General features: G+C 41.4%; 1 protein-coding gene across 1 annotated transcript in view; it reads right to left on the bottom strand.

The window, feature by feature from the left end:
• cdk19 (cyclin dependent kinase 19) overlaps window positions 1-20,721 on the bottom strand; it is a 52,160-nt gene extending 31,439 nt beyond the window's left edge. Inside the window, exons 1-2 of the mRNA XM_076756065.1 lie at window positions 20,449-20,721; window positions 15,884-15,959 (exon numbers count right to left, since the gene is read on the bottom strand). Coding sequence (XP_076612180.1) covers window positions 15,884-15,959; window positions 20,449-20,576 — 204 coding nt within the window. The 5' untranslated portion in view covers window positions 20,577-20,721. The remainder of the gene's footprint in view (window positions 1-15,883; window positions 15,960-20,448) is intronic.
• Window positions 20,722-20,825: the final 104 nt, after the last annotated feature.

Genomic DNA, 20,825 nt, shown 5'->3' on the forward strand with positions numbered 1-20,825 from the left:
TCAAAAAGTAGAATACTTTGTATTAGAAATAGAATTATAGCATAGAAAAGTCATTACATGGTGACTTCTACTTTTCACATAATTTAAAGTATGTTTGACATATTTTAAATAACAGATGTCACTAAGTTCTACTTAAATGTATTAAAAATGAATATACAAATTCTGCAATATTTAAAGTACTATTTCAAAGTACTAATTAAAAGTGTACTTTATCATAAGTGTATTAAAAATTCTATTTAAGTGTACTTTTAAAAAGTGTAAAAAATTACAAAAACTTTTAATAGTAATAAAGTGTACTTATGAAAAGTATACTTACTTTCTAGTCCTTTGTAATACACCATTAGCATGCTTAATTAAAGTGTACTTTAATTTCACTTCATCTTAAGTATATTTAGGTATATTTCCAACACGCTGGTGATATAATACAATTGCACTGCAGGTCGATTTTGATTTCTCATGAATCCTGATTTTCACTGGTGTACTTCAGTACACTTGTTTCAGTACACAAGTTGTGTCAATTTAGTAACTGTTTACACTTCAAGTATACTCAAGTATTACTCAGGCGGACTCAAGGAATGCTTGAGTACATATAAGTTTACTTGAAAGTGACAAAGATAGCACAAAGTGTACTTGGTACACTCTTCAAAAAGTTAAATTTAAAGATAATATTTTGCCACCTGGGAACAAAGCTATCTGGTGAGTAAGACTGAATGCACACAGGTACGTTGTTTGTTTAGAAGACAACGCCTCTGGAGAGCCTTTAAATAAAAATGGAAAAGAGCCATAAAGTGGCACTGGGTCACTACAAGCTGCAAATCTCTGAATTCAAATAAAATCACAATGGAATTCAATGTATGGAACCTGTTAAACTTAAATTTAAATGTTTTACTGTAATCTAACTGTAAAACCTGTATTTATCAAGGAACCCTCATGGCCGCCTCAGTGCGCCTCTATCCTAATTGGATCTGACTGAGAACCTGAGGACATGCCGTCACCGTGTAGCCACGCCCTGAAGCACAGCCTGCTCTATCATCTATTTTATAGATCTGTACCAAAACTGTTCTGCTCGTCTAGGTGTGTTGGTACAAGGGCAAACAAGTGCCTGCAGCGGAATCATTAGCAGCTCAAACCCTGTGGCATCAATCCAGTGACCCGTCACAAAAATGTTTCTCCACGTTGTTAATGCTGAAACGCAACTTCACCGCTCCGTCTCACATGACAGCAACAAAACAGCTCAGAGCAGATCATTTTCTTAAGCCATGTGACGCACTACTGTATGTACAACATATACTTATCTCGACTGTAAATAAATACATTTTTACAAGAATTATATTATTTGGACTGTTTGCAAGCTGGTGGTATAATAACATAAAACAATAAAACCGAGTCCTGGGAAATGCCACTACAAGCCATAATCACACATCTGTAATCCTGCCTTACCCACAGAGAGCTGGATGCCCTGTGGGAAAGTTTTCCATGTGCAGAAAATCTTGTGACTCACTTTTATGCGCTATTAGGCAAAGGCCATTTAGGCCATTCTTCAACACGCCCAGGGATGGGGGTAACACTGTGAGCAGGCTGCTGAATATCATCATACTGAACTGTTATGTGCTGCAAACAGACCCTGATCATGACTGAAGCAGAAGAGACACACTGACCGAACAGGGGACTGATGAACCCCCTGTATGCCACTTATTACAGGAACACCACACAGCGTACAGCTACCGACCACTCTGTTTAAACTGGTGGTTAAATGAGAAATAAAGGGCAGGAATCAAACGTGGCAGGAATAAAAGACGAGGCCGTTTGTCCCCCTTTTCAGGAAAATAGGTCATGTTTTTGTAAAGGCCTCTGAGAGAATGCACTCACTGGACGGGCTCCAAATATTCACAGCTTAGCCAGACTCTGACCAGGGCTGCCAGTTCACCTTTAAAGGGGCTACTCAAGACCCAAACGTGTTTTCAGGTCACTGACCATCACATAACGCTGGTAGGCAGTTTTTTAGCCGGCGCCTGAGACCAGAAAGAAGAATCTAGCAGCACTGGTTTTCAGTCAAGAGTTAGATTTGACTGAAACCGTCTGATGTTGTCTTTGGTTTTACCAATGTAGCTGTTACTTAGAAGAGACCACGATTCAAGTGTGTCACTCTTTTTCTGTGAAGCATATCCACTGTTCCCACAATGGCCTACTTTACTGTCTTCAGTATGCTACAGAGAACACTTTTTGTCTCTTTCTTTTTCCACATCTTCACTGGCAGATTATATCCTGTGACTTGGACCTTTCCACTGATTATTGACTACTAACTGCCAGAAGATTTGTTCAAATGAAAAGTTGAAAGCAGGTTTCATTTTGTCACTAAGTGTTTATTATAACAATTTAATTTAGCATGAAATGTATTACAACTGTTATGAATGAATGAAGATTCATTGTTTAACCACTGATTTAGAAGAAGTTAGAATTGAGATTAAAATATATAATAAATATGAAACTAACATTTCACTTAAGCAAACTGAAACATCTTAAAGGTGCAGTGTGTAGGACTTAGTGGTATTTAGTGGTGAGGTTACAGATATCAGCCTCTCCTATGATGAAATGCAAAAAATGGGGAAGGCCCTCTCTGGAGCCAGTGTTTGGTTTATCTCTTCTGAGTGACTGTAGAAACATGGCGGTGCAACATGGCGGAAAGAGGACCGGCTCATTCTAAGGTAACGAAAACACAACAATTCTTATTCTCAGGTGATTATACACTAATGAAAACATACCTTATTAAATGCCATTTCTCACAATTGATAAGATATTGTTGACCATAACTAGCTCAAATTAACACTGGTTTAAAGGGGATTTCAGCTATGAGGACCAACACTTAATAACCTGTGTGGGTTACATCTCAGGGTTCAGAATCGTCTTCTGTCTTCAGAACAGACTGGCAGCAGAATGAGGTTTTGTGGGAAATAAAAGCCCACAAGAAAAACATGGCTGCCCTGGATCATCCTGCTCCTGAGGACTGATTAATGACTTCTCTCATGTGGCTGGTGAGCAGCGGGTCGATAAATCCACTGCAGGCTGCTCTGTGCTGGGCTCTGCCTGCCGCTGGTTAGAGACAAACACTGCAGCTCTGTCTGTCAGGGCATCTGCACGCCAGGCCTTATCCCTCCAGAACGCACAAAGTGACGACCGTTGGCACAGTGAAACAGTAGTGCGGCAGCAGCAGCAGCAGCAGCCATTTGGTGACATTTGCAGACAAATACTGCTTGACTAGGCTGTGTGTCTGATGGACCGCAAACAGCAGCTTCAGGAATGACAGGTTTAGTACAGGACCCAAGAGAAGTGGATGAGATCCGAGGCACGTTAGACACACACACACACACACACACACACACACACACACACACACACACACACACACACACACACACACACACACACTACATTTGTTCTGCTGTAGCAGATTTATTAGTCCACATATCCTGTGTGCTGTATAGTTTACCACATCTTATTTAGGTAGGATGAATCTTTATCAAACAATAGCTGGAAAAAAAAAAACCTCTTCCATTTATCTGACAGCGAGACATCAGCGCTCATCTGATCCCTAGCAACCACGTGTTCCTGATTCTCAACCTACATCCTCCACAAACACAACTAAGATATGTTCCTGTTTGCACAGTGACGAGCACGGTGGGGAAGAATGGCTGACGGCAGCCAGAAAACACAGGCTGCCTTATGCAGACCAAGGCAGAAAAGATGAAGGCTCATTTCAAAGCAGGATTCTAATTTTATGTTTCTGCTGCTCAGCCAATTTATTACTGTGTTATTTTCTCACAGTGGATCATTATTACTGAGCAAGTGATTGCATACTTATCTTCACGAGGCTATGAAAAAGCAGAATAACACCCCTCAATTACTGGAGCCAGTGTTCCTACTGTATCTGCCCACACACACAGCTATGGCATAAAGGGAATAAAGGGAATATTTATGAGGTCAGCTGAACAAAAACCATTGTGACCAACAGGGAAAACAAGACTCATTTCAGGGGAATAATGAAATTCATGAACAATGTTTCAATTCACGAAGGTCAAACCTAATGGAGTGAACAGATGTGAAACAGGAGCAGGTGAGTGAATGGATTTCCGCAAAATAATTAAACCACTGGAGACACCTGAATTAAGACGAGAATTTCTTATCCATGTCTTTCAACAGAATCACATTGTGGTGAAACAATGACACGCAGTCATTCAAGGATAACTCCAGTTACTAATTTTATTTTCATAGTTTTGGCCTCATTGCCACTGTTAATAATAGCACTTTACCCTCTGAGGGTGACTGCCAAGGTCTAGGAACACATGGGCATTGTTAAAAAGACGTTTATGGTACAATGGTACAGTATGTTAGATCAAATTCAGCTTAATAATTTTACTTTCTTTCCCTGCAGTTCAATCAGAAGATGTCATTATCTGTGGGGTACTGAAGTCCACCAGTGAAAATCAGGATTAATGAGCATTCAAAACACACTTTGAGTACAACTGTTTTGCATCATCGACGTGTTGGAAATATACTTAAATATACTGAACAAACCATTGTTGTCTTAAGAAAAGACTAAAAAACAAACTATACACTACAGCTGCCAACATGGAGCTCATTTTCCAAATCACAAACACTTCCTGTTTTTCACCCTACCTGGGCTCCCTCCGTCTTTAAGCCCCACCCTGATGAACTCAACCTACACAAGTCAGCTCACCGCCCACAACCGGCTAGCAGAGGATTTACCCAAGCATTATCTAAACACAGACTGCTTCTGTCACAGGGGTTTAACGGCTGGGAAACTTCAGTGGGCCGTGTTGTGCAACCCGCTGTCAATGTTGAGCTGACTGAGAGAACGCAGGGCGGGACAGGTCCGAGTGAGGTGATGTCATAAGTAGAAAAAAACATATCAAAGGCCCTGGCATCCTGATGAGGTGCCCTGGTGAAGCTGACTTCTGGCCTCCAAGTTAAAGAGGATGGGCAAAAAATGAAATATCAGCAGCTGGATTGGTAAAGTGTTGCACTTTTGATTTTCCTGCTGTACTTAGCTCAACCTGCCTTGTTTACTCCGATTTCAGATATTGGTTTCTTGAATTTCTGAGACCTGAAGTCATGTTTGATCCTCATCTCATCATGTCTTACTTTCAGCTCAACGCCCAAAATAGAAACAGAAAGTGCACCATCCTCTCCTCTCAGAAGCACTGGAGGCATTTGAAAGCGTGGGAACAACAAAGTAACAAATTTGGGATTTTTATTCAAATGATGTCTCTGAAAAATGGACCCTGACAGAAAATGAACCCTGTATAGCTTGAAATATCCGTTATGCTGCACTCACTCAGCTGCATCTCACTGCACTTCATGTAGTTTGAAAAGAATGCTTGACTGGATAATTCACTTTCTGATGTCTGATAAAATCAATCAGAACAACAAACTTATCTATAAAGGTGACCTGCACTGGTTTGCTTTGCTTCTCATGCCTTAAGTTTCTCCAGTCCTAAAGGGGCATATCAACACAGACACGGAAAAATCAAAAAAGACCCCTGCCATTCTACACTGCAGAACCATAGCACACTGCAGCCAAACCAACCTCTCTCCACCCTTCCCGCCTCAACTCCGCTGCCTGTGGCATGCCAGTTGCTGAACTGGACAGTTTCCTAAATGAAGCGAGGTGGTGGTTTGGGAGGCACAAAGACTCCTTTGTTCTGCCGGGCAAGTCTATGAGATTTTTGAAGCAAAAGCGAGCTCTGGCAGTTGTAGTGTTGAGGAAACAAGCAGGGTGAAGCTTGCTCTGCTGGGACATAATGGCGGTAAAGACAGACATTCCTCTGCTACACTGGGAGAGGAATCCAGGTGCACGGAGCCATAACTGACGTGTTCTTAAGCCGTAAATGACTAATACTGAAGACGAGCGCTTGGTTTTCTTGTCACCGATAACAGTCCTATTTAAATTAAACTTTGACCCTTTGACAAGGTCAGCATTCTATCATGTTACAAATACAAGTACTAATACTAAGACAGACGACTGTAATTGTCTTTTTCTAAGTTTAAACAATAAAGCTCACGCAGCGTTCAGGCTGTTAGCACTGCTTGGTAAAACACAGCTCATTCATTTCAATGAGGTCACTGTGTTGGCACAGTTTCTGTGCCACATCAGGAGGCTCCAGCAAATAAGTGCAGGGCATTGACCCTTTTGAACCTGGCTCAACTTTTGCTGCAACACAATGTGATGTCATCCCAGAGCGCACTGTATTGGCCAATCAAATACATGTAAGGGCACATTCCTGGTTAGATTACTTTGTAACGTGAATATTGTATTTCCACTGTTTAGCTCACGATCCTCGCAGCCGAAGACACAGCTCCTCCAACCAGTCAAGCAGCAGTTTACGTCCATGTCTGTCCAGACTCGTATATTACATGTAGTGAAGACTTTGAAGGGATTTAATAAAAAGTATTCAATGTATTTTTTTGGTCAAATGAAAGTCATCACTATATTCACATGTTTGATTCCAGTGAGAAACATGCTGTCGTCACTCAGAGACTAGTTTTCCAGAGGAGCACAGAGGACTGATAGAGAGCTTCATCACATGGAGCAACAACAATCACCTGAGGCTCAGAATCAGCAGAACCAATGAGCTACAACGCTTCAAATATGGATGCTGCTGCAAAGAAGCTTCTAACTGAAAATATGGACGTTTCACACACATCCTGAATCCTCAGTACAGACAATCTGTACAGTTTCAAGGTGGACACCCAAGATTAGTGTCACCAATTCAGTATCTGACCAAATGTGAAAGATGGTCACAATCTCCCCTTCTGTTCCTGAGTTATGGTGTTGAATAATGGTTGGATATAAAATGTCATCACATCATCATTTTATGCTGACAGACATTTGTGTGAATATGAATTCTTGAGTTATGGCCCAAAATGTGTTTAGTGTGGTCACAATGACCTTTGATCACTAAATCTAACAGTTCATCTTTGAGTCCAAGTGAATGTTTGGGTCCAATTTAAAGAAATTCCTCAAGACGTTCCTGATATATTGCATTCATGACATTGGGATGTCCATATGTAACGTATGTACATACATACAGATGGATGGACAACGCGAAAACATAGCCTCCAGCTACAGCTGCTGCTGGTGGGAGTCCTTTCTCCGAGCATATAAACTGCGATTAGTATCAGCTAAATATCAAAGATCCACATTAAATACAGTTTTCTGTTCCTCTCGTTTGTTTGTTCGTTTACAGTTGTAAGGTAATGTGCTAAAAGCTACTGATTTCAGAATTTTTCCAAACCAAACCACTCAATCGATTACAGAGGAAAATAATCAGCAGATCAATCCAAAATGAAAATAATCATTAGTCCTATACAAAATAATTCAAGATGAGCTCCACTTCAACCAACTACAACAGTTAAATCCTACCTTTACATCAATGCATGAATCATAATATAACCTAATTCTTCTGCACTGCACTAAATATTGTTAATCCGAGCTTCATATTTTAGCCTAACCATGGAGCCATGGAGACAGGAACGTCAGGTAAACCTTCTGAGCATGCTGACACTGACACCACAGAGTTGGGTATGGGTGGAGGGAAGCTGAGCGGATGTATCACCGTCTAGAAACTGGACTTTCTGGATTGCATTTCATCGTCTCACCAGTGACTGCAACAACATGGTCCTTGCATTCTGTTTTTCTTGCAGTGCTGTTGTCGTCTTGAACACCCAATGAAAAGCTAGCACTGACCAAAGATGACTAATCACACACTTTGCATCAGTTTGTGTCTGAACTGCTTTACACACCCTTATTCTTGAATTTAATTATACATGGCAAACACTACTGTTTATGCAAAAAAAAACAACAACCAAAAAACAAAAACACGGCACAATCTCAAAAACTCATACACATAAAACATCTTCAGAACGTCACATGGTCTCGATACACAGAACCACAGTCCCACTCCCTTTTTCAAGACAGTGTTCCGCCCAACCTCGGCCTTTCTAAAGGCTGAAACATGACACTGGGGATTTCTGTCTAGTGCTGTACTGGCCAGTAGCACATCATGATTATTTGTTAGTGTTCAGCGTTTGAGCGAAAGCAAAAGCAAAAATGTCCCAGCAAAGCTTCTGTCTGCTCCCCCCCAGAGACACGGCCATGGTCTGATCTGATTGTTCTGGAAAAGAATGCTGCAAATGCCACGACAGAATACATCTTATTTTCAGTTTGCCTGCACTGCATTTATCGAAAACAGGCCTTTTTCGCCATCGTCAGAGGGTTCACAAAGGGACAATTGTTCTCTCAGATCTTAAAAGGCAGAGCAGATCCGTGGTCTTGTTTTCACTACTGAGTTTCTCTGCTTGTTCAAGTAACATAACACCTACTAAGAGCTCTGAACTGCAACCAGGCCAATCTGCAGGTCAATGAAAGTCAGTTGACGACACCCAAAATTACTCAATGTACACAAAAGATATTTGCAAGATTCTTCAGCTGGAGGTCTGACTCATCATCTGTCAGGCCATGACTAAGCATCCAATAAGACAATGCCACAGCAACAACTTGAGTCCTGAAGGCCATGACTCACTGCCCTTCTCCCTGTTTGGCAGAGAAGCTGCTATCAGGACCAGAGGGTGAGATTGGTGAGCTGGCAGGCAATCCGACACCCGCTGAGATGCAGCTATTGACAGGCTGTCAGAGACTGTAACAGGCCAAACAGTCCTAGGAAATACAGTGCCGCAAGAACTAAACACAGCAAGTGAATCAGGATCTAAACAACTGCAAACACAAGGCAGATTAAACCAATGTTGGATTAAAAAAAACAGAAGATTGTAAGAACATTGTTGTTTTGTTATTCAAGTCAGATTGACCAAACTCTGTTGGTGGCACAAACGTCTTGTAAATTGCTTGTTTGGACTTGATGAATGCCACCTGCTCATGAGTAAGCGTGTGTTCATGAGGTTGAATCATTAACATCACCAGCCACAATTTGGTTTATAAAACAGTTTGTTCTGCTCCATTTACGGGGACGTTTCATTCACAAAAATTCCACTTGAATTCATTCCTGAAAAAAGTTGAATCCGGCTCAGGCTTTGCCACAACATCATCTGGCAAAGCGCTGCAGAGGCCGAGCCGATAAATGCACTGTGTAATTTTGATCGTGGCGACAAAAGATAAAATGCCACCATGATAACTTTCCAGTTGTAAAATTCTTCCTCATAATATTCTAAACCGCTGTGCAGTGCTCTGGCAAACCTTCAAACTCATGGAACGATACTCAAGCTGGACTTCCTGGATCCTATTTCACTGTCTCACTAGTACCTGACACAATATCACAGGGCTGTAGGCTCTGAAGCCCAGTAATGCTGTAGTGTATATAAAGGTTTTTACTTGTTTTGCAAAGAAATATGACCAGGAGACCCTGTAGAACCTGTTACATGTCACAAACATGCCATTGAAATAGATGATCATTTGAAGAAATGTCTGAAATGCAGTCCGGAAGGTTGTGCCTGACCGGTCATATTGAGAACAGTGACACGGTAGTTTAATGGGCCAACAAGTGAGCGGGACACACCTTCAACAAACAGGTATACTACAACGCAGGGCTGCTAAAGTATTACATTTTAAAAAGGCTTCACAAAATGGCTTTAACTCACTTATCTACCACTGCTATGGCAGTATAAATGACAGTGAACACACCTGAAATGTCTGTTGTTCATTTCAGTGTTTGCACACAGCTATTGTAAGAAGAGCACTGGAGCATATTTGACCATAAACTGTAGACTTCAAAACCTGTCTGACTGATTCTGTGGTTGCATTACAGCTTATGTTGAAAAGCCATTAACATGACCACTTAACTTCAAAATAAAAAACTGAACTAACTGAAAAGCAAACGAAGGCCTCACATCTCCTATATTGCATTATTTCGCGTTTTCCCAACTCTGTGGAAGGTCTGTTTTTCCATTGTACAAATGAATGAACAGCAGCACGCAGGTTTGTCTGAAGGTGAGAAAATGAGCCCTGGAGGGATTCTGCACGTATGCAAACACAGCAACAGCACACAGAGACATTTCAACCTCACCGTGATGGAGTGGCAAAACAAACTAGCAGGTGTTTTTTTTCTAAACGCAGCTAAAGTAACGCTGTATAAAACAAAGCCTGCAGGCATGCAGGTAGACACCTGAAGGACATGTGTTTGAAAGCAGGATTTGTCTGATAAATTCTAAAACATCAAAATGTATTTGGATTTCATTCATAAAACTGTGTTTGGTTAGGCAACATTACAGCTGCTGAGAACTATTCAGCAACCCCAGCTTATCTCATTATCTCAAATAGTTATATGCTTGCAAAACACGTAAGATAGACCTCATCCTAAAACAGTAGTAAACAAGAAGAACACACTTCATGAATGAAAAGTGGGTGTTTTGATGTCCTAGAAAAAGCAGCATTTTCTAATTCATCTGGGATTTTTTCGACATTCACTGACTGCGTGTCTCTGCGTGTCTCTGCAGCAGGGACATGCTGGGATATTATATCTGCTAGACACCCTGTATGCAGCAAATGTTAGCATTCTTTTACATCATGTAAAGCACTCTGAAGTTCCTTTGGCATGAAATGTGCTGTGTACTGTAAATAGGCTTGCCTTGCTAATGTTTTGGGCTCATTTTCTGCAGACAGTATCACCTGACAGCCCACCGCCATTTCTTGGATCAGACTCTGCAGGGCGAGGGACTGGCCAGCCTGCATGGTGCAGACCGTAGAGCAGAGTTTCCATCCCCTGACACCTGACAGCACCACAGATGCACAAGATGAACCATGACACTGGACCGCTTTTACACATTTGTTTACACATTTTTTCATTTTCTTCCAGGAGCGAGATCATAGCATTACTCAGCTCATGGAATCAGTGCAGTGTTCAAAGAAGGTCGCTCACAAATGTCTTTTCAAAACTTTTGTGAGTAAAACCTGAGATGTTTGTTTATTGCAGTTTGTTCTGTTCCTGTATTTATTAGTGAGGCTATGGAGTTTTCAAAGCAGCAGCAGTCTGATTTAGCAAAATCAATGACAATTATTGCACTTTATTAGAAGCTATTTTAGTCTTAGTTCAGTGAAAGGGACAGCCAGAAGGAGTGCGGCTGTATTTTTCTCTTTTAAAGGGAAAATGGATGTGAGAATATTTCCTTTCTTGCCATTTTGTGAGTTTATTTTGTCTGTTTACTGGAATATCAAATAAGCATAGCAGGACATGCAGTTAGCCAGGAGAAGGGTCATACTTTGCCAGAAACAGCAAATATGATCCTATTTCTTCTTAAGACTTGCTGAAGTTTGAAGCCGGGGTATTCTGAACCTTAGTGCTTAGCTACCTCACTTCCTTCACCTCGCTTCATTTCCTCATCACTAATTGGCTGTTGTTTTCACCCTTTGTCACCTTTTGCTGACCTGATTACCTGACGTTAACCTGATCATCCTTATTTAAAGACTGCGCTCTGTCTAAATCACCTTTTCACCGCCGCACGGTGCAGCGGTCCCGTTAAGAGGAGCTTATCTTCCCATTTATCCTACGAGCATGTTAGTTTCACTGAGAACTTCATTTATCCTTATGTTTTTAAGATGGACACGTGAGACTAATTTGACTTGCTGTGTTAAGTTTCAATCTTGTATTTGTTTTCTTTCAGATGCGACAGCCCACGTGTGCTTTTGTTCTCACTTCATATTCATGGATGCCATTCCTTTGAGTTTTGGAGGAAATGAACCTTTTGTTCAGAGGAGGGGACTTTCATGACTTCACTTCCACACATTCTGATCCAATGCCCATGGTGATAACTTTTCATCCCAAACCTCCTAATTAACAGCGCTGTGACTGTTGTTTAGGATTCCTTTATTGTGGCTGGCTTAGGTTTTATTTATTGTGTGAATTTGTAATTTAACTGTGTTCAGTGTTTTTTATCAAGTTTTTAATGTTGCTGACAGTCGTTTTCTGTTCTTTCTCTTTTGTTTTTTTAGCACTGGTTGAGGCATTGGTAGCATTTTAAAATTATCATTTTAGCACCGGTATTGGAAAAAACACAAACTATACCCTATCAGTTGTTTCAGTAAGTGCCTCAAAATGACATGTTTTGGATAAGTGCTCTAAAGTCCTCTTGTGGCCCCAGAACAGATTAGCCAAACGGACATCCTGTCGACAGGGACGTCAGATGATGAGAGGACGCTTTGTGGCACTCTGGAGGGCATGGACAGATGACTCAAATGTGAAATTAAACCAACAGACTCTTTTCACTGCAAAGCACAGGTGTATGAAGAGTATTAATGATGGCTGCATTTCACTGAGAGGAGGCCTGCTTTAGCTACTTCTACACTGCCAGGGTTCACAACCACACCACAAACCTGCTGCATGTGTGGATCTGATACTGCTGACAGGCAGGAGAAGACCAGAAGTACACAGCACTTAATGTGGTTTGCTGCTGTATCTTGAGAGGGGATTCTAGTCCTCTTGGAAATAGCTGTACCCGCTACATGGTGGCTGATGTGTGATCAGCTGGTCGTCGATGCTCTTCAGTAGCTGTGCCGTATCTCTGACCTTTGTCCCCTTTTCTACTGGTTGGCTGGTGACTTAGGAATTTGGTGTGTGAAGAGTCTCCTGGCATAACTCAGCCCATGTGCTACTAACTGTGCATACTTTACATTACTGCAGGTCATTTTCAAGGTTTGGGGAGGTTTTTGGGGTGTTTTTTCTGCTCTTTTCTGTGTGAGAAAATCCGCTCGCATACTTTGGACTTGAAACAAAACAGGCAAGAATGCAAAATCACTGGTTTGCGCCTTTTAACTCATTCCAAAATGTCAAGCAAACAAAAGCTCTTCACCGCTCCACCCACCACCCACTACATTCACACACACACTTAAGATGAAGGATGACGTTTGTCAGATGAGTTAAAAACTGTGACTTTTTGTCACTGTAAAATGAGGAGCCGTGAACAGATGTGAACACCTTGTCAACTACTGAATGTGCAACTGAGAATGAAATGTAAATGTGCAGTTCAAAGTAATAAAAATATCCCTACAACTTAGAGTGAGTTTGCTCAGTATTGCTGGCAGTGTTTGCAGAGTGTCACTGACAGTGTTTGCACCATATGTCCCATAGTCTCCCTGCAGGTGAACAAGTTATACTAGAAACCAGAGAGCCTTACATAATATCATCAGCCTGTCAGAGAGGCCACATTCTTTCTCTATCTGCAGCCTCTAAGGACTGGCTGAGTGGCAGGCTGATCTGCCCTCAGGCTGCACCAACCCCCACCACAAATACACAAATACTAGGGTTGATCCGGATACTCGTTTCAGACAAGTATCCGGTATGGATAAAGCATTTTTAACTAGTACGCGCATGATACGAGTAAAACTTGTCAATATCCGTGCTCGTGCTGAAGGAAAATCCTCATTGGGTAACTGACTGTCTGTCTGTCTACTGTCTATTTTTATTGTATATCAATTTCGGACTTAAAATAATGGACCGATTTAAGCCCCACCCATTTCCGATTTACTGTCACGCCCACTTTTGGTTTAGAGTACAGATATGGATACAGATAATTTAGATGGTTGAACAGATACAGATACAGATACAGATAGTGGTGTACTCGCTCATCCCTAACAAATACTATAGCACACTGGAAACCATGTGAAAGTCTCACACGTGGTTCATAATGCCGACCTTGGATTTTCCTGTTAACCTTGTGGTTTGGTGCCATTTTATTCCTGTTTGAGTGTAGATGACGTGACACCATGGCATTGGCGTTGCTATCTAAAACATCAACATCAGGTTGTGGTGATTCATCGATCAAAATCAAAAAGCAAATGCGTCTTTAAAGAGCCACGATTTTGCCACGACGGCCAAAAAGAGGCAAAATGCATTATACGAAGCCCTGTTCATCCCTGGAATATCACATGAAGTGATGTGTTTAAGAGACGGCTTTTTGATCTATGTTCGTTATGACTCTTTCAGACATGACAGTTACTGAAAGAACCTCAATGTTCACTCAATATCAGCAGCAGTAGCAGCAGCAGCTTTCAGCAGGGAGTTGAAAAGGATGTGTTAGGAAGGAAGCAAATAGCTTGAAAAGAGATACGTGTCAGTTGCACTTCCTGAGGATATCATCCATAAATCTGCTGATAGGTCATAGAAAAAATGCTTTTTATAACCCCAGAACTTGCCAGTGGTTTTTAAGTTTCCTTCAGTATTGAATCCAGTGATTGTTGTCTGTACATCCATGCCAACAGCGATACTTCATCATATTGAAGCATCAGCATACTTTTAAAGGTGCTAATTTGCCAAAAGGCAAACAAATAGAAACTAAATCAAAAAGGGGGGCATTAACTTGCAGCCCAGAGCTAACCAACTGAATCTGTGGCAACATAATTGCTATTATTTACATCCCCAAACTGCTCACATGAGGCAGGGGCTGGAAGTGTCGGGGACCCAGTTGTCTCAGCTTTGTCTGAGGAGTTTCCAACAATATCAGACTTTGAAAACCACAGCCCCGATAGATTTTCTCATTTATTTCACAGTTTATTAGTGGGAGAATACTGCTGCACATTCTATAAGGGCCAACAGTGCACAAGCATAGGATGACAAGGCCTTACAGGTGTCCTGTGGAGTCTTTTGCTGAGTTATAACATAGCACTGAGGGGCTCATGCACATGTAGCATTTTGTTTTTAAGAAACTAAAAACTAAACAGGATGACAATTCCCTGACACAAATGATATGAAGTAATAAAAACATTCCCTGTGAGGAAGAGAAAGAGCTCCATGAACACTTTACATTGAGGTACACATATTCACCATTAACTAGCTGCTGATCAGCCTGCATGCATGTTAGTAGCATATTGGCTGTTTATTAGTCATTATAAAGTACTTTATGCCTTATTCTGGGGGTTAGGAGGTTAAGGTTATTAAGGGATAGGTCTTGGTTATTAAGCGTGTAACTTCATTACTAACTATCAACACACAGTAATAAGAAGGTTATTGTGGAAAAACTATTTGTTAATGGTCTAGTAGTTGGAGAAAACGGTCATGCAGAACAAGATACTAAAACTAATGCACATGCTAATAAACAAGGAGTTCATGTTGAATATGTGTACTTTAATATAAAGTGTTGTCAGACTTCTTTATCATAATGTGTTCTGCACGTGTTGATTCTAAAACCAGCATCTCCACATTACAAGACGTATCTTGAGAACTCAAAGTGGTATAGCCGAGCATAGCTAAGTGTAAAAGGTAACCCCGTCTCTTGATACTGAATTCAATCACAGCACAGAGCATCTCCATCTATTCATCCACCTCGAGCAGACAGTAAACGGAGAGTAGAGCGAAAAATACCAAAGCTCAGTTGTCCTATTAAAAGATAATAGTGACAGCTAGATTTTCTAAATCTAAAGCTTTCTGTGAACTTTCCGTGGAGATCTTGTCTAGAAGTTCAGCAGGCCACAATATAAACCACACATTTTTAACGCCAATGGAGCCATGAAGGAAGAGATCACATTTTATTTTGCTTGCTTGCTGGTACCAGTCTCATGTCTGTGTGTTGACTATGGAGCTTGAATCAGGGCATTGTTAACCTAACTTAGCATACTGACTGGAAAAGAAAAACATCTACAAACAACTGTAAAACTGTCTTATTTGCACAATTCCTGTATGTATTCTAAGCTTGACTCCAGCTCTAACCTCAACGCTCACACATGACATAGATACCTATCAAGTGATCTGTCTTGGAAGGAAAGCAAAGCAGCACATTTTGCAAAATGTTGAAGTTTTTCTTAAAAATCAAACAGTGGTCTGAGGCCTCAAAAGCAAACAGACTAATAAAAAAAGCTGTAACTTACAGCGATTTCCCTGCAGGCAGACATCGATATTCCAGTGCCTTCTATTTGTTTCAGTGCATACTCCTTCTCATCTTTCCTGTAGGGATAAAAAGACAAAATGAGACTGGTATTATTGGATGGCACAGATTTTCTTAACCAGGGGCCTTTTCAACATCAACCTAAAGAACTCTGACTCCTGCTTTGGCCTTTTGGGTTTTGATTATTGAAGCAGGAGGTGCTTAGGGAGAAAGAGAAGGACAGCAGAGGGCATGAAAAAGCCTGCAAGGGTTTGACTGTCACGGAGGAATCCCCGCCATTAGAGATAGCCTTTGGCAGCAAAGCCATCCATTCCCTGCAGGAGTGCTCTGTTGTTACCTCTCCTGCCAGGCCTGGAGCACTGCCCTGCATGAATTTCACCCTTGATGCAAAGACAGATGCTCAGGATTTAAACTACACACCGGCTTAGCTGCAGCTCTCAGCTGTGGCTGTTCTTTGTTCTTGTTTCCTGGCATTTGCAGGGTAGCCATTTGCCCTTGTGAATCGCATCTGTGCATGAAAACCAGTTAATAAGTGAAATGTGAGAGTGCGGGACAGAGCGCATTCAGCAGGCTAATATTGATCACTGAGATAAGATAAGCAGAGAATGAAATCCAACCTGAGCAGAACGCAGCGGAGAAAATGAGAGCTGAAAGGAAACATTCGATTTAAAACGGTGCAAAGAGGCATGATTAAAATGTAAACACAATCTGTCGACAGCAGCCAATAACAACTTCATTCAGTGAGCAGCCCGCACAGATCAAACAGGTCCTCGTGGTGCTGAGATCAAACCTACTTCAGCCTAATTTGCATTGGAGATGGTCATGGATTAACTGGAGCTCTCAGGCACACATCTCTAATACTAATTGAGCTGCACAGATGCTAAAAACAGCTCCTAACATTTAATCTTTTGGTTTGTAACTAAACTTCCTCTGATGGATTTAGTCAAATTCACAAAATAAAATATTGTATCCACTACTCTGCTATGAGGAAACAAAAGGTAAGAAAGCCACGAAACATGACATGTAAAGATGGATATGGGCTTGTCGTTTTTAGCCTTTTTGCTTTTCCTTCATTCAGACATAACATCAATGTCACTTTTTTTTTTGTTAATGGACGGGTCCTCCATATAACCCCACAGGCATTTCAATTGCCATTTTTCTGTTTGCAGAGAAATGGGGCTTTGCATCAGGTCTGAGCCTGCCCCCTTAAGCCCCTGACACATGAAGCCTACTTTAAAAAACCAGCGCTGCAAAAGACTGACGGCTGCATGCCCTCACAACTTCTGTTAAACATCTCATTAATTTCTCCACTAATCAAAATCACTACATTAGATTATCTTTAAAATGTTTGAAAATACTGAAATGTTCCCATCATAATTTCAGACTGTTTGTCACGGGAAGGCTAGCCAATCAGAGAACTCTCTCTCCCACCAAATGCCTCTGATGTCGATTCAGCGTGCTGGAACAGCTGCTAATGGATCCAACAGTGGGGAACACACCACAAAATCTACTGCCGATGGCCGACCACACACAGACAACACCCGACGGGCAACTGCCGGCTTGGTCAGTGCCACTGCATGCCTCGTTAGTGCGTGCCAGCAATGCCAACACAGGCCTCTGCAATTATGTCCATTTGGAAGACTGTGTTCTGCGGATGCACTGGTGACTGGCTCTTGGTGTGTATCATGCAATGCCAGAACCGTAAAACCTATGCTTAAAAACCACCAGAGACAAGCAGCACTGCACATGTCTGAACAGAGTTTACTTTGGACTTCAAGAGTCACAGATGACCTAAGGTCTTGTGTAATATTATTATAGTACACCACGAGTAGACCCAACATGGCACATGGACAGGGCTGATGTCCAAAGAACTGAGATGAATGTGACTAAACTTCACAATATCATCAAAGAAATTAAAATTATTAGTGCCATTCAAGCCAGTTATTTACCCGGCAGCCTGAATGCTGCATATCATCCAGACTTCATGGTTATCAAGGAAATGACTCAGAAGTAACACCATGCCTAAACATTAGCACTGACTTGATGTGCTAACCTCCTATTAATGCATTTATCAAGACCCACTGAGACACTGCTTGGAATGAGTTTGGACCACATTTTCCATCTTTCCACCAGCTGTTAAAATGATAAGTAGCATCTTTAGACCAGAATGTCACTGTTTTTTCACATGTCGACAACTCTTGAAGTTCACTCATAGTGCACACTGTGGGTATACTTCACTGGCTGAAGTTAGTCTCATAGCTCATGTCTGCAGCAGACAGATGCACATACTGGTACTTATGTTGGAGCCACACAGCTATCATCCTGGCTCCTACAGGCACAATTCCAGGTTGTATGCATATGGAGACGCTCCATCTACTTGACAATACATCTTCACGGCTTGTCACGTGCATGCGTCTCCTTTTCCTGTCAGCTGGTAAAAACTTGCTAAAAGTTGCATACCCCTTAAGCCTTAGGTGTGAAGCCAGCCAACGTTAAAAAACACACGGCATCTCAGATGAGAATATGTGATGCCCTCCATAAGGGCCTTGCCTCCTCCCTTGGAGAATACAGTCCAGGCTGACAGCTGCATCTCTCCAGATTCCACTTATAGTTGCAAAGTTTATTTGTCATACTACATACTACAATATTACATATTACTCATAATATGTAGTATCTATTAGCTGCTTCACTTTCTACTTAGGAAAGTAGAACTGATTGCACAGGCAAGATAATGGTCCCATAATGCATTTAACAAAACCAAGAAGTTCTACAATACCTGCATGAAACAATAATGAGTTGAAGTAAAACATGACAAGATTGATAAGATTGTCCCCCAAAGGCATAATAATTTGTGCTTTATTGAATATTTTAGCCACCACACTGTATTTCTTCTTTCATTTGCTCAGTGCTTTTTAAAGAAAGCCCTTCAGTAGGCCACGTACACTGTAACCCCCGTACACCAGCGATAATACTCTTAAGGATGTTATTACCTCAAAGCATTAAACTCTCAGGTATTACTGCTGCAGAAGTGACTGCCCACGACCTTCCTATGTTCACCTTTTGACCTCACATCATATCTCTATTATCCAGTGTTGTCGAGGTGAATATGATAAGACACTGCCTGCAGCCTTGGCTGGGCTTTACAACTCAAGGAGTCAATGATGAATAGAGGGAAGGCTTATCTGAGACAGACTCGTGTTGGTTACTATAAAATACCAGCGCTCTTTCTTCTTTTTTATGGTACCTTTTAGGGCTCAACCACTAATAAATACATGAATAATAAATAAAGCATTACACTGCCTCCAAATCACATTCTCCAGACTAAGGACACGTGCTTGTTTGGCACAGTATGTTTTTCATACTGAAATTACCATGCTCACTAACATCATGACATGATTTTTTTTTCTTGCATATCGTTCAGCCCTATTACCTTTAATGTTATCTGCCACATCTGGCTGATGCCTGATCACTGTAACAGTCCTTCAGGCTTGTAGAAATTTTAATGCTATTGTTCTAGGAGGTTTATAAAATTGCATTATTGCAATTTCTTCCCAACAATGACTAATTGTATTATTGCAGTTTTATAAACAGTGCCAAAGAAACTGGATTGGTCACATCTGGCGGATAGTCCCTGTAATAAGGCCATTATATGTACAAATAGTGATCTAGAACATGGGATCAGTACATCACTACTTCAGATTTCTTAAACATTTTTGCCAGCAGCCAAAAAACTAAGATCTACAATTTTAATGATGAAAAGGTAGAAAATGCAGAGACTATTCATGCACTATCCCCTTGATAAGGGCCCTCGTGGCATTCACTTTACTTTCCAAGTTGTCAGGTCAGAATGATTAACCTAACTTTTGGCAATCTTACAAATGTCAGTCTTCAGCATCTTTCCAAATTAACATATATTTGCACTGTAGAATGTTATTGTTAACTGAGAATTTGCACATTTTAGCAACAAATACTGACATTGCTGATATATTAGAAGAGAAACGTGAGAGCATAATGTCCACCTTCACGTTGCTGTAATACACATCACATTGAAACATGCAGTCACATGCTTGACAATAACAATGTAAAGAGCCATAACAGACATATTACGCTGATCTGACTGTAAAAAAAAGTTTGGCAGGGCACAGTATTAAAAATGGGGGAGCAGCTTGGCCGTGGAAAGGCGCTGAAATGCCACTCTCGTGTTGAATGACGACACCAGTGTCCTCCAGTGCGTTCAAACACATTAAGAGCAAGCTGTCTTGGTAGCCATCGTAAAGACGAGACTTGTCAAAAAAGAAATAGCACCGCGGGTTAGCTGTGTTGTTTGGGGGGGTGGAGAGGAGGAGGAGGGGGAGGAGGAAGGGGGGGACCGTTGGTGAGTGAGTGAGTGCGTTACATGAAAACAAAAACACAGAGACACGGGTTAACGCTTCGGGGAGGTTCAAATCTAACGCCCCGTTCAACACACAACTGAGGTGTGTGTTCACAAAATGCATCCCGCAGTCAGTTTCACGGCAGTATAAACAATAACGTTCACGGTTATCTTACCCGTCTTTGCGCTTAGCTTTATAAACGTGCCCGTAGGTGCCTCGACCCACTTTGCAACCTTCATATTCGAACAGATCTTCTACTCTCTCTCTCTCGGCCGCCAGCTTTGTTTTGAAGTCGTAATCCATTTTAACCCATAAATACGTCTTAATTTACAATAAAATAAAATATTAATTATTACATGCATTAATTAAATAATCTGGTCGTTTTATTCCCCCACCATTTCCTTGTTTGGGATTTTGGTCTGCTCCGCTTAATGTTCACTGGCTCGTTGACGTTTCTAATTGGCGCGCAGGGGTCGCTGGGTAGGGTAGTTCTTTCGAACAGACGCCGCGGTTGGCAGGCTAGTAAGCAAGGATGAAGGAAACTACAACCCG

This window comes from Chaetodon auriga, chromosome 18, assembly GCF_051107435.1.
Source record: "Chaetodon auriga isolate fChaAug3 chromosome 18, fChaAug3.hap1, whole genome shotgun sequence".
Taxonomy (NCBI): Eukaryota; Metazoa; Chordata; class Actinopteri; order Chaetodontiformes; family Chaetodontidae; genus Chaetodon; species Chaetodon auriga.